General features: G+C 39.7%; 2 protein-coding genes across 4 annotated transcripts; both read right to left on the bottom strand.

The window, feature by feature from the left end:
- Positions 1–509: 509 nt before the first annotated feature.
- On the bottom strand, positions 510–9,905 carry acp7 (acid phosphatase 7, tartrate resistant (putative)). 3 transcript variants are annotated; one of them, XM_089120631.1, is made up of 14 exons: positions 9,841–9,905; positions 8,633–8,735; positions 7,938–8,138; positions 7,258–7,440; positions 7,133–7,158; positions 5,398–5,495; positions 4,565–4,627; positions 4,366–4,480; positions 4,157–4,270; positions 3,389–3,455; positions 2,852–2,919; positions 2,189–2,260; positions 1,788–1,925; positions 510–1,239 (listed from the first exon to the last, which is right to left on the bottom strand). In XM_089120631.1, exons 2-14 carry the CDS (start codon positions 8,727–8,729, stop codon positions 1,174–1,176), a joined length of 1,308 nt encoding a protein of 435 aa, XP_088976757.1. In that variant the 5' UTR covers positions 8,730–8,735; positions 9,841–9,905; the 3' UTR covers positions 510–1,173. The 3 variants fall into 3 exon arrangements, with proteins under 3 accessions (XP_088976757.1, XP_039525331.1, XP_088976758.1); XM_039669397.2 differs by lacking the exon at positions 9,841–9,905 and adding an exon at positions 9,264–9,420; XM_089120632.1 differs by lacking the exons at positions 8,633–8,735; positions 9,841–9,905 and adding an exon at positions 7,474–7,600 and having other exon boundaries at positions 7,938–8,078.
- Positions 9,906–10,163: 258 nt separating this feature from the next.
- On the bottom strand, positions 10,164–14,773 carry emc7a (ER membrane protein complex subunit 7a). The gene is made up of 5 exons (XM_039669807.2): positions 14,268–14,773; positions 13,649–13,768; positions 11,615–11,753; positions 11,460–11,540; positions 10,164–11,171 (listed from the first exon to the last, which is right to left on the bottom strand). Exons 1-5 carry the CDS (start codon positions 14,522–14,524, stop codon positions 10,944–10,946), a joined length of 825 nt encoding a protein of 274 aa, XP_039525741.2. The 5' UTR covers positions 14,525–14,773; the 3' UTR covers positions 10,164–10,943.
- Positions 14,774–14,952: the final 179 nt, after the last annotated feature.

Genomic DNA, 14,952 nt, shown 5'->3' with positions numbered 1-14,952 from the left:
GGGACAGCCGCTGATAGAACGGTGACGGCAGCCGGAAGTAAACGGTTAACTGCCGTAGCTAAAGCAACAGTAGGGGATAATTTAATCATCAGACAAAATACAAAAAGAAAGTGATTTTAAAAAGTAAGAGAACTGATTTTAGCACTTAATGATATACAGAAACGATTTCAATGCCACATAACCTAAAACATAACATTAACTTTCTTAATCTGTCACGTAACGACTACTAGATCTACTACGTAGATCCTCCTTTCAATGTCAAAATATATTAACTTCCTAAGTAGTAGACTTAAACGATGTCTAGTTTCCTTGTATAAAATCCACATTGTCTTGGAAGGAAATTTATCATCAATGATTGTACTTCGGTATTTAAACTTTCAGACTTGCTCTATCTTTACGCCTTTCTCTGAGACGAGATGCGTTTATTAACGTGATTAGCGTAATCGCTCGACTGCAAACATCCGCTCAAATCAGTTTAAATGAGACGAATAATAATAAAAACACTAACGCAAGAGTATCGCATTTTATTTACTCAGTCATGTCTACTGTAATTGCGTTTTCAACCGTGTGTAAACATGCAAAAGGAGAAGCTAATGAGAAAATAAAAGGAGATATTACATTACTATATTTTCATCATTAATCATGAATTGCAGAATCTCATGCAAAACACAGTTAAAAAAATGAGGCGCTCAAGTAAAAAAGATATGAATAAAAAAAAATCTTGAAACCATGTTTTGTGTGAACGTCCCCTTAAAAAGCAGCATGTGTCATCCAGCAGCATTTGGGAACAGATTTCATGGTTAGATTACAAACAGCACTTAATCTCCTTATTAAAATATAATCATTTACAAGCTAGATCAATGAAGACATCTCCATCGGTCCATCCGCCTGACGCTGAGATCTCGATGTCCTCTGTGAAGTGTTCCCGCTGGGGACTCGCTGGACGTCTCCACTGCAAACTCCAAACACGTGTGTGTGTGTGTGTGTGTGTGTGTGTGCGAGAGCTATAGAGGAGCTCCACTGATCTCCTGCTGCCGAGTGTAAGATCACAGCTAAAGTGCTTCTGATTGGGTTTCAGTGTTTCCTGAGAGAGAGAGAGAGAGAGTGTGTGTGTGTGTGTGTGTGTGTGTGTGTGTGTGTGTGTGTGTGTGTGTGAAATGTGGATCAGGATCTTCAGAGCCAGGCGTCCGGTCCATGTTTCTCCTTCACCAGCGTGATCTGATCGATCACTTTACCGTACTGCAGACAGAGACAGAGAGTGTTAGAGTGTGTGTGTGTGTGTGTGTGTGTGTGTGTGTGTACTGCAGACAGAGATAGAGAGAGTGTTAGAGTGTGTGTGTGAGTGTGTGTGTGTGTGTGTACTGCAGACAGAGACAGAGAGTGTTAGAGTGTGTGTGTGTACTGCAGACAGAGACAGAGAGTGTTAGAGTGTGTGTGTGTACTGCAGACAGAGACACACTTTAGATTACATATGCACATTAACGTCACCATGAAATCAAAATGGACAATTATAGTGTTTATTGTAAATGATTTATGAGTGCACATCATTATTGTGTTCATAACTCTGAATCAGAATAACTTCTCTTCTCTGATGATGTGGGCGGGGCTATAACCTGTCACTCAAATGAGCTCAGCCAATAGCAAACCACAGCCATCCAATCAATTCCCCACAGACACGATCAAGCCCCGCCCACATGTGCTCTTGTTCCTGAAGCGTTTGTCTCGATATATGACACACTAGAGGAGAGAAGAGCAGCGAGGCTTCAAGCGAGCGAAGTGTGTGTTACCTGGTCGTCGGACACCTGCTCCAGGTACAGGTGTGTGTGGTTGATCAGACGCATGCGTGTGTATCCGTAATCAGTGCTTCTGAACGCGCTCCAGTCTCGAGGCTTCGGGATGAAGCCGTCGTGCTTTTCTCGACATCCCTGACCAGAAACAGTCAGTGTGTGACAATATCCCACAATGCAATGCACTCAACACCACCTTCCCTTTGCAGTGTCATTTAAGCATGACAATTTGGCTTTTGATAACTAGACTAGCAGAAAGCAAGTGTTTATTTATGAAAATAAGGGTTTAATTTATTGCACTTAATAAGTTTGTACAGAGACTGAGATTATAATGCTTTTCAAGGACTTCAATCAGAGATCTCACTCATCAAACAATATCTTTATTATCTTTTTGTACTCACGGCTGATCCGGTGATGATGTGCACGGGCGCTTTAGGATTCACATACGGCTCTTCAGAGCTCCCGTTAAACACCTGCGGGACACACACACACACACACACACACACACACACACACACACACACACACACACACACACACACGCCACATCTCAACTTTCAGAATCATCTTAACACACTAATGTCCTCATAATCTCCAGTGTCTCTCTAAGCCCCGCCTCTCTGAGAGCTGCTCTGCTCTGATTGGTCAGATCTGAATCTCAGCTCTTGATCACAGTGATACGAACAGTAGTTTCACCGTCTCAATCTCATCAAAGTGGAGAACAGCGTCTTCTCGACCCCAACAACACGAGCCCGACTCTCCCAGTCTCGGGTACACTAGTGTTTGAGGGCGGAGCCAAGAGACGCTGCTCAGCCAATCAGGAGCATAGGCTGGCATTATGCTAATGAGTTACAAACCTACAGCAGGACTGAATTACTGACGACTCGCTTCAGTTCAGAATCATTTCTTTCTTTTAGGAGACAAAATCTCCATTTATCTTTAATCTTTAAAACTTTGCAGAGCTTTATATTCACACATTTACAAATATCCCATAAATCATATCCCAAAAAGCATTAATAAAGGCAGTTTAACTGATCAGTTTAGTGATGTCAGCACATGATTACCTTGAATCCGTACACAGGCCAGAGTCGCTCATACGTGTGTTCATGAGCCCACAGCTCCAGATCCACTCCTGCACACACACACACACACACACACACACACACGCACACGCACACGCACACGCACACACACACACACACACACACACACACACACACACACCGTAATCATCATTAAGGACTCATTCTACACATGCGCAGACATCAAACTACAGGTGAATATGAGTGAAAACTACATCTAATAGATGGCATTATACTTCCCCAGTTCTCTGAAATGCTGTTTAAATATGCAAATCAGGCATTATCTAATTAAATATGCACTCATTTGCATACATTTTCAGAAAAATGAACATTGGATAAAAAACAAATACATGTTTTTAGGAGCATGTTATGATTGAACAAACCCTTCAGAATATAGAAGTGTTTCTGACTCAAAATCTGCAAACGCTAATAGATCAATAATAAAATAAACACTTCCGCTACTTTTCTTTCCGCTAGTTTAAAAGACGACGAATGTTATGGAGGTAAAAACCCGCGTACCGTACTGATAGAATAAATCCTCCAGTCCCGGAGACACAGGCTTCGTGTCGTTGCGTCCGAGGCGGACCTGAAACAGACGAGAGATCGGTCATGAACACACACATTTACACGATCATGATCATCTGAATCCTCAAGCATCATTATTACACTGAAAACAGGAATTACTCTAAAACTACTTCAATTTCATTAATAATTACAAGTAACACACTGAGCCAACGTTCTTTCACACGGAACCTTCTGCAGTGTTAAAGTGCCTCTATTAATGCTTTATGGGATATTAATGGTTCATGTAGTGTGTATTAAAGCTGTTCGTGAACATAAAAACTCAATAAATGGAGATTTTGTCTCCTAAAAGAAAGAAGTGATTCTGAACTGAAGCGAGTCGTCACTTCCTGCTGTAGGTTTGTAACTCATTAGCATAATTCCTGCCTCTGGTCCTGATTGGCTGAGCAGCGTCTCTTAGCCCCGCCCTCAAACACTAGTGTGTCTGAGACTGGGAGAGTCGGGCTCGTGTTGTTGGGGTCGAGAAGACGCTGTTCTCCACTTTGAGATTCAGATATGATAATGAGCGCTCTGACCAATCAGAGCAGAGCAGCTCTCAGAGAGGCGGGGCTTAGAGAGACACTGAGAGGAAAGAGGTGCAGATTATGAGGACATTAGTGTGTTAAACAGCAGAATCGGGGCACTTTAACAGATTGGAGAGGAGTGTGTGAGGTTAAACACGTGGACCGACCGCCGCAGGAACTTATATATATGTCAGACACATACGTGACTCTGAAAGCGTGTGCAGTCGTCACCATCATCATCAGAACAATACATGGGTCTGTGTCCCATCGTGATGATCCACGGCCTCTGCGCTCGATTCTCAGGACGGGACGCCTCCTGAATCACACACACACACTTTTATAACACATCCTCCACAACACAATTGCTCTCAGCAGCGTCTGCAGTGTGTGTGTGTGTGTGTGTGTGTGTACCTCCAGATCCTTCCGTAGCCACTCGTACTGTCTGAACAGCAGATCAAGGCCGTACTCCAGATAGAAATAGACTTCAGTGGAGAACGAGATGATGTGGGCGGGACCGACGTTCCAGCTACACACACACACACACACACACTCATTATTCAGCTGCGTTTAAGGCAGAACTTCAGGAGTTTTCTCTGATGATAACTCGTACCTGTACCACAGATTCTCCGTGTGTCCCGGCATACTGAAGCGATTCCGGTAGTGGGAGAAATTACTGGAAGAAGAAGAAACACACACTGAAAACCACAGCGACTCTCCAGCTTCATCCGCCTCGTAAACATGAGATACGGGTGTGTGTTTAAACACTGACAAATTCAGGGTCAGTGAATGGAGAGGGTGGGGGTCAAAGGTTAAGGGGTCAGGGGTCGTAAGGTCAAGGCTAGGAAAACAACAGGCCTCTGCAGACGTTAGGAAAAATTACAGCGTAAAAAACACATCCATCACGTTTAACATCAGTGTTTCTGTAATGCACACGTTTGGTACATTTTGTTTTATTGATGGGTAAATATCATATCCATACTTGTAAATGGAAAAAATATATGTCTAAGTGAGTTTGTGCTAAAATGTAAACGTAATAAAAAGTCTGAAACTATGTTTCTCTTTGTCAAAATATGTAGTATTTTAGTATGTTTGTCTTTGATGTCTATATCGGCTAGCCGTTGTCTTCATCCTTGCTCCTCTTTTTATTGACTTCTTTCCTCTTAAATTCAAACTGTGTGTCAGTCAGTCTCAATGGAAGACTTGTTCCCTGTCTTGTGTACATCCTGCAATTAAAGCAGATCCCGGTGTGTGCTTCCCTCCAGTGGCCAGTGCTGAAAATGCACACACGACTTCACTAAAACACATGGGGAATCCTTCACACTGCCGGGCAAAAGATTTTTATCACCGTTAGGACACGCTCACTCTGGAAATCTGGCTAATTTCTGCCCTGGTTAAAGTCCCATAATGCCTGTCCTTGAGGATAAGAACAGGTCAAACACTCACAATGCCGACTCGTGGTTCCCCGGACAGGTCATGTACGGTGTGTAAGCAGCGATGGACTGGATCTGCTTCATGAACTCATCACCGATCCTACCGTTGTCCTGAGAGAACACACACACACACACACACACACACATTACAGGCCTTATTCAGAGCAGTGCCACGACAGGTATGAAAGCGAGACTTTGAGGATCAGACTGTGTTTGTAAAAAACTGAAATAATTATGATTAATTAAATATCATTTATATTTTAAAAAAAATTCATATTTCTATAATTTCAATTTACAGCTCATGTTGTCTGGAGTTTTTTGCCTCCTGAAATTTCTCAGAAACATTTTTGCAGTGTTTTATCAGCAGAATAATCCAAACACACAAGAAATAAGAGAAATAACACTGATGTACGTCTGTCCCTGGAGAGATGGAGCTGCTGCCAATATTATATTAGTCTTTTGACACTTTTTAACTGATAAAATTGACACTTTTCAACCAATAAAATAGACACTTTTTTTACAGATAAAATGTACACTTTTTAACCGATAAATTGACACTTTTTTACAGATAAATTGGACACTTTTTTACGAATAAAATGTAAACCTTTTTAACCAATAAAATGTTAACTTTTTAACCGATAAAATTTACACTTTTTAAATCGACAAAATTGACACTTTTTAACCAATAAAATGTACACTTTTTTACAGATAAAATGTACACTTTTAACTGGTAAAATTGACACTTTAACTGATAAATTGGACACTTTTTTTTACAGATAAATTGGACACTTTTTATACGAATAAAATGCAAACTTACTAACCGATAAAATTGACACTTTTTAAATCGACAAAATTGACACTTTTTAACCAATAAAATGTACACTTTTTTTACAGATAAAATTTACAATTTTAACCGATAAATTGTAAAAAAAAATTTACAGATAAAATGTACACTTTTTAACTGATAAAATGTACACTTAACCAATACAATTTACACATTTTAATTGATAATATTTACACTTTTAACTGGTAAATATTTAATAAAATTTTCCAATTTTCCTTGATAAAAAAGACGCCTATTTTAATGACACGAATGCGAGTAAAAGAGGACATAATGATCATGTTTGGCTGAACTTGCCTTTAATTCAGTGTCAAATAGAGAAAGTAAATGATTATGGAAACTAAGACCTTTTGGTAAAACTTTTTATATATATATATATATATATATATATATATATATTAGGGCTGTCAAACGATTAATCGCGATTAATCGCATCCAAAATAAAAGTTTGTATTTACATAATATATGTGGGTGCACTAGTCTGTATAATTATTTTATATATATAAATACACACACATGCTTGTATATATTTAAGAAATATTTTCATGTATATACTGTATATAGATTTATACATAATTTATATTATATATAAATATAAATATTTTATATATAAATAATATTTTTTTCTTAAATTTACATGCATGTGTGTGTATTTATATATACAAAATAATTATACAAAGTGCACCAACATATATTATGTAAACACAAAATTTTATTTTGGATGCGATTAATCGCGATTAATCGTTTGACAGCCCTAATATATATATGTATATATATATATAAAACGGCTTTACAATGTACATACGAAAAGAATTCAGACTTTATGTGATTAGCTTGTTTATGATCATCGTGACACTTGTGGACATGCATGTGGACAGACCCTTGATGAGTGTGTATGTGTTTTTACCTCATCCATGTCATACGCAAAGTCCCCTGAGAAAACAATCACATGCTGTTAAACACTTTCACCACATGCCATTAACTCTGAGAGAAAGCTGGGGTGGCTCTAGGACAGCGAGCCGCTGGTCTCACCGATGTGCAGGATGGCGTCGTACACACCCATCTGTGTCTCCTTCTGCAGCCGGCTCAGGGACTGGGGGTTCTCGTTACCCATGTCTCCGAACACGGCGAATCTGGGGCTGAAACTCACGCTTTCATTCAGAGCGGTGAAGGAGAACACATCACTCCAGCCAGAGTCACTGCCACAGTGATACACTGAAACACACACACACACACACACACACACACAGGTGAAGGAGAACACATCACTCCAGCCAGAGTCACTGCCACAGTGATACACTGAAACACACACACACACACACACAGGTGAAGGAGAACACATCACTCCAGCCAGAGTCACTGCCACAGTGATACACTGAAACACACACACAAGACATCACTTACATTCAAATTAATAAAAACTTGATTGAAATAAGAAAATAAATGAAAATAAATAAAAAAAAATGTAAGAAATTAAATTGAGTGGACTTGTTAATATTAGGATGGAAAAGTTTAAAGAAAACTGCAAAATATTTTTTTAAATAATAATATTAATATAATATAAAAAAAATGTATAAATAAAAATATAATTAAAATAAACGAAATAAATAAATAATGCATCTAACAATACAGCGCTATAATGAGTATAGTTATTAGTTAATAAGATTGAGGCACAGGTGTAATACGGATGGCGAGTGTGTGTGTGTGTTTACCGTAGGCGGTACCGGGCCTCAGGTCAACCAGCGCCACCCGGTGGACAAACACACGTCTGCGCTCGGGCCCCTCGTTCACGAACACGCGGGAGTTTCCCTTCGCCGAGCGGCTGAAGAGCGGCCCCCCCCACACCCCGAACTCCACCACACTCTCCGTCTCATTGGCTGTGGACCATGTGACCAGCATAGAGCCCGACACACCTGAGAACACACACACACATCATCATCATCATCCTCATCGGGTCACATGACACTCACACCTGCATTACTGTAATGAGGAGGAACGATCCTCTTTGACTGACAGCTGTCAAAAATAAAGTGCAAATAAATACACTTTAAAAAAATAAACTGATTTCTTTTTGGTACTTTCCTGTTATCCGGACCCCACGATGGCCTAGCCCTAACCCCGCCCCTAAACCTACCCGTCACTAGGGTTAAGACCAATCAGGGATGACTATAGTTCCTAAATGGTATATGGTGGGGTCCGGATAACAGGAAAGTACTTTTTTTTATTTTTTACTTCAAGAATATTTTTAGGAAATACGTACAATTTAGTGTGTTCAAATTTGCGTTGTGAAAATAGGCAAAAGCATGTACTTTTAATATATTTGAAGATAGTATAATTTTTTGGAATTGAAAAAGGGAATATATTTAAAAGACAATAGCGAATAGTTTAGTTTGACTGGATCTCTCACCTGGATAGGAGATGTGCACCTGCTCCGGCTGGGTTCCTATGGGCGGCACGGCGGAGGCGGAGCCACACAAACACAGAAGAAGAAGAAGTGACGTCATCAGGACCTGAGGGTCACATGATCACTCAGACATCAGGGATCACTGCACAAAATCACTGCAAATACACCGATCACATGTGCAACGGGAGAACCAGAGATGAGATGACACAAATAATGTTAGGACAAAACAGTCTTAATGTTTATGGAAGGATAACATTAATAACATCTGATAAACATTCCAGTAATGTTGAAAAGAAACATTTTTCTTAGCTACATCACAACTTCCTTAATGTCTGAATAACTTAAATGCTCTGAGTTGTTTAATGACTGTCTTAATCCACCAGTGACAAAACTGAGTTCATTTGTCAAAGATTTAACAAACTGTATATTACAGATAACCTTCAATACACTTAAACAACCAATAAACACGATGTGAATTTAAATGAACAAACGCTAAAATAACCCAAATACACAACCACTAGACACCCTGAATAAACCCTAAATTATTAAACACTCTCGGCTACATAAATAAGCAGTTTTTACAGACGAAAACATTTAAAGTTAAACAAACAAACACGCAAGTGATCTCACGAACCTGCTGGTTTAATGTTGATTGGTGTGTGTGTGTGTGTGTGTGTGTGTGTGTGTTTCCTCAAACTGCCTCAGCTCAGCTGCTGGTCACATGATCAGTGTTTACTCCGTCAGTTTGAGGTGGGTTCGATTCGACAGGGTCCCTACGCAGTGTTCACTGCTCCCTACTCCCTGAACACGGTATATCCGGTATATCAGTTGAAGTGGATTGACTTCCTGTGAAGTGATGTATCGATGTTCCCTTATTCCCTATGCCGTTTGCAGTGCCGTTCGAACTGAACATGTTCGTTCCCTTCGAATTGGAATCTCACTTAAGATGGCGAAATACCCTGTGAAGTCCACTTCGAAGTCCACTTACGGTCGAATGGAACGCAATACATGTGACATGACACCGCTTTCCCACATGCGTGCGGCGACGTGCGCGCTCACGTCATTGTTTGTTTCGGTTTTGCCCGGCAGACGCTCAATAATGTCGCGTCGGTTTTATAAAACCACTCGAGGAATAACCAATAACCAACTCTGAGAACAACAAAACAAGCTTTAAAAAATGTTTCTAATTCTCAAAACGTGTCGATACTTACAGTTTTTATTACCTTCTCTATTTCTTTCAGCTCAAACTAAAGCAGCGTTTGTAGCCTGTGTGTTGTCTCGTGCTCTGTGTGATGATTGACAGCTGTCAGTCAGTGAGATCAGCGCGTGTGACAGCGACTCCTGGCGGCGGATCTCAGCATTACAGCGAGTGTGGAGGATCAAAATTGCATTCACTAAAGAAATGTTTTTTTTTTATCAATTCGATTATTTTTCAATTATTATAGGCTAAAAAATATTTATTTCTGAAATTTCTTGGTTTTCCAATTCCATCCATATATATATGCACAAACATACTCTTATTTATAAACAAGAAACACTTTTATTTATTTATTTAAAGTTTTATTCATTTTTCTTTAAACATGTATAATACCTTATAATTTTATAAAGTACTTTACAGATCTCATTTGTTAATGGAACCAACAAGAACTAACAATCAGCAACATTTTTACACAATAAATTACCTTTAATGCTAGTTCTCAGACTTTTGATCTTAAAAATGTATCGGTAAATGTTCAGATTAACAAAGATGTAGAAATATTGTTCACTGTTAATTCATGTTAATATTAACTGATGGACAAGAACAAACGATGAACCGTTACTAATAAATGATGAATAAACACTGTAACAGATGTATTGCTCCGTTAGTTAACTAACAATGACTAGTGGAACTTTATTGTAACGTGACTAATGTAGGATGATTGTATAATGATTGGTTAATTCACATATAAACACAGATGTGTGACTGACAGAAATATCCTACCCTATCTCACGACCAATTCGTACGAATTCGTACGAGTGATTCAAAAGTGGCTAATTCGCACTAATTCATACGACCTCACTCGTACGAATTTGTACGATTTGTCTAAACCCACGTGACGGTTATGTTTAGGGGCGGGGTCAGGGGTAGGCCATTCGTACGAATTCATACGAATTGGTTAATTCGTACAATATGTACGATTTAGCAAAATCGTACTAATTCGTACGAGTGAGGTCATACGAATTGTTACGAGTTAGCCACCTCGTAAAATTCGTACGAATTCCCGTGAGATCGGGTTGAAATATCGTGTTCTGAAATATTGAAATACTAGCCCTTTTATTCACTAGATGTCACGGCCGTATTAACCTTTGATCTGCGCCTCGGAGTCCCACCCCTTACACCCGAAGCCCCGCCCCTCACTCCCGGAGCTCCGCCCACGGTGGCTCTGGCTCCGCCCCCTCCTCTCCCGTGGCTTTTAGGCGTTGAGAAGAAGCGGGTCACGATCTCCGAGACGTCAGGAAGATCCTGGTTCGAGTTCAGCATGTTCATCGACTGCTCCATCTCCTTCAAACGAAAGAACATCATCAGAAACCATCAAGCGTATGGAAGCGCTATATTATAATTATATTATAAAGGCTCGTTCGTTCAACAGGGGATCACATGACAGACATGAAAACATCACCAAATCGTGACACAATAACTTTATTCTAGATCTGCTGTGATTCCTAAACACTCTCTGTGACTGTAATCTCCTGTTAGCACTGTAAAGCTGCTGTGAACTCTACACTATTAAAGCGCTGGATAGATGAAGGAGACGTGACTTGACTTTATAAATAAAGTTTGATTGATTACCCGCTTCATCTCTGGATCACTGGAGTTCATGACTTTGGGAAGGAGAACGACTATGAGGAGAGGAAGAACCATCATCAGAACCTGAGGGAACAAGAGCACAGCAAACGTCACACGACCGAACCGGACTGGACGGGACCGGTTCTGCAGCGACGCACCATCGGGTTCATGAGGAAATCGGACCAGATCCAGGTCTCCCGCGGGATGAAATACAAGTGCAGGCCGAGGCTCCTCATCTGGAGAGGGTACGGGAGTCGGATCACCTCTGATGTTCTGATGTAGTCGACCACACGAGCCCTGAGAGCCAATATGACACAAAAAATCCTTTTAAAAATCTATGTGGGTCAAAAGTAAGCACAAGAATACATTCCCTGAAATGTGTAATCTAATAGATTACAATACTAACTAGAGCCCGACCGATAAAGGATTTTCCGACGATACAAATATTTTTGGGTTTTAAAGTCCAATATTCCGATATATCGGCCGATATATATATATATATATATATATATTTTTTTTATTAAATATTGTTGGATTTCACACACGTGTAAAAGAAAAGCTAACTTTTCTGCACAAGATACGTTTGATACTTTTTCTCTATGTCTAAATGTTCACTCCTCGCAAGTATAACTTACATTTTACAATGCAGGGACTGTAACTAGAGATATGCTAGTTATAAATACAGTAATCATTACTTTATTTAGGCAGAAAAAGTTCATTGTGGTTTCCAAGCTCATTAATGTTAACGTTAGCGGTCTTCCACTGATGATAGTGGCGTTAGCTAGCTTTGTGGTTAGCTAGTCTATGATGAGCCATAATTTAGCAATAGATAACCTCATACTGCCAATTGTAAAACATACATTTTCAATATAACAGGCCAAGGAGAGATGATTAAAGCGTGTTTTGTCCGTTTTTATTTTACTTTTTAAATATTCATTTATCGGCCATTATAACCAGTGTTGGGAGTAACGCATTACAAAAGTAATACATTACAGTAACATATTACTTTTTGCTGTAACGCAGTAGTGTAAGGCAATACTAATCAATTTTCAGTAATATTTTACTCGTTACATGTTCAGTGAGGCTTGTATTACAGTTGTATTACAGTGTATTGTCTGCTTTTACTTCTTAAAGGCAACAGACTATGTGAAAGTTTGAAAGCAGTCTTTTAGTGCCAGTTCAGAGCGGTCGCGTCTGTAACATTGTTTTTTCCTCATAAATGCGAACACGAAAACTAAAATAAAATGAATATTTTAAGTTCTATGGAGACTGGAGAGCCAACCCTTCCTCATCCGATTTACGCAGTGTAATTAACAAAAATTTACAAAAAATCGATTTTGCCTCCTATTTTTTTGTCACGCATGAATGTGTGTCTTTTCCCTAATATTAAAAATAAAACATAGACTGATATTTGTCTAATGTCTGGAGTCCTTTAAGGAAGTAGCCTATATATACGTTTCAATACATGTATTTTCTGAGAATTTTTATTTCAAGTTTTGACTGCAAATGTCATGTCCATAATGCTGGACTTCCCCAATTTTAAATAATTTATCCTCAACTAGTTTTGTGGTGTAGGTCTACGTATTTTATAATGTTAACTTCAAATAATACTAATAGCCTAATTTAAAGATAAGGCAGCATTGGATATGGACGGTAAGGGGAATAACGCTGGGAGTTAGAAGAGGTATGTCGCGATTCTGTAGGTTCGTGGATCTGAGTCGTGTGGCGAATCGTGATTTCGGTTTCATATTGCATATCGTTACAGCCCAAAACTTAAGTTCTACTTAGTTATTTTGGTGAAAGTAACTCAAAAGTAATACACGAGTAATGTAACGCATTACAATTCAAAGACAGTAATATTGTAAGGTAATGAATTACTTTTAAATAACAGTAACAAGTAATACCTAATGTATTACAGTTTGGAAGTAACTTGCACAACACTGATTATAACTGCCGATACGATACCGATATTATGGAAAATGCCTAATATCGGCCGATATATCGGTCTGGCTCTAATACTAACTACAATTTTCCTCATGTAATTTGTTCCCTTCAAATGTACGTGTTTAACCGCCGTCGCATTAAAATCTCTGTAAACTGCAGATCTAACACTCATCTGTGAGTTTGAGTGGTTAGTTTAGCACAAACAGTGATGTGGCCTCATGTAACGGGTGTTTAACATCCACACACACCTCATCTTCCCGGTCGCCGTGATGTCGACTCGCACAGGCTGGAATCTGTAGGTTGGAGAGGAGATTTCCAGAACATACGATCCCGACGTTACGTCACTGACTGAGAATCCTCCATCTTCTCTGCAGAAAAGAGCGGGACACAAACACATGTGCCGATGCTCCCATTAAACCATTAAACCGTTGTTTATGAATCTTCTTTAACATCGCAATTCTGACTTTTTTTCTCAGACTTGCGGGATATAAAGTCGAAATTCAGACTTTTTTTGCTTTTATATGTTTTCGAATCAAATAAGAACATTGTGGGAATACTGTATATGAGGAGGTTCTGGGAAAATTCTGGGAACATTAAAGAGATTGTTCTACTGGCGTTAAGAACAAATTTCTAAACAACGAACGCAGCTAGAATGTCCGTTCTGGGATCCACACACTAACATTCCCAATAGCCTGAGGCTTATTCAGAATTCGTTTGAAACAGGCTTTAACATTTGTCAAAATATAACTTTTTTGTAATCAAAATACCAACAAGCCAAGCCCAGATGAGGAAAAAAAGTGACGCAAAAGTAATGTAACTTTCCCCAAGACTGGTCTCAGGTGTGTGTGTGTTCATGTTTACACGCACCTGATGAATCCCACATGTGTGTCTCCGTCCAGCAGAACCCGAGCATTAGCGATCCAGTCCTGCGTTCTGACTCCCGGAACCAGAGCTCGACCCGACACCTGGACCCTCACATCTCCTTCAGGAGTCCTGAACTTCACATCTTCTGCTGTCTCTTCATCCTCCTGTAGTTTAATGTGTTCGTGACCGAGACTCGCGTGCAACGCGAACAGCAGGAGCGCGACGCACGCGCACGCTCGAGATCCCACGCGCGTCTCCATCGGATCGATGCGCGCGTTTTCCGCTTTTCGTCAGTAGTTTATTATTAAAGTTGTTGTTTCCCTTCAGACCTGCACGTGACGGTTTACATTTCTGTCTGCTGTCAATCAGAGTTTAACAGGCGCTCCGTGATGATGTCACGACTACAACTATATTATATTTTTATTTCAGAGATTATTTTTATTGTTCAACAGAAAATGTGTTTAGAAAATGTTGCGTCTTATTTCATAAGCTGCAACTTGCCAAACACTGTGTGTGTGTGTGTGTGTGTGTGTCTGTGCGTATTTGTCAAATGAGCCCAGTGTGACATTTATAGATAGAGACTGAATCTATATTTAGCAAAGGTGTGTGCTCGCTCTCTCTCTCTCTCTCTCTCTCTCTCTCTCTCTCTCTCTCTCTCTCTCTCTCTCTCTCTCTCTCTCTCTCTCTC

The sequence above is a fragment of the Pimephales promelas genome, chromosome 15 (assembly GCF_988280905.1).
Source record: "Pimephales promelas chromosome 15, fPimPro1.hap1.1, whole genome shotgun sequence".
Lineage (NCBI taxonomy): Eukaryota > Metazoa > Chordata > Actinopteri > Cypriniformes > Leuciscidae > Pimephales > Pimephales promelas.
This window is presented reverse-complemented; position numbering and strand designations above follow the sequence as displayed.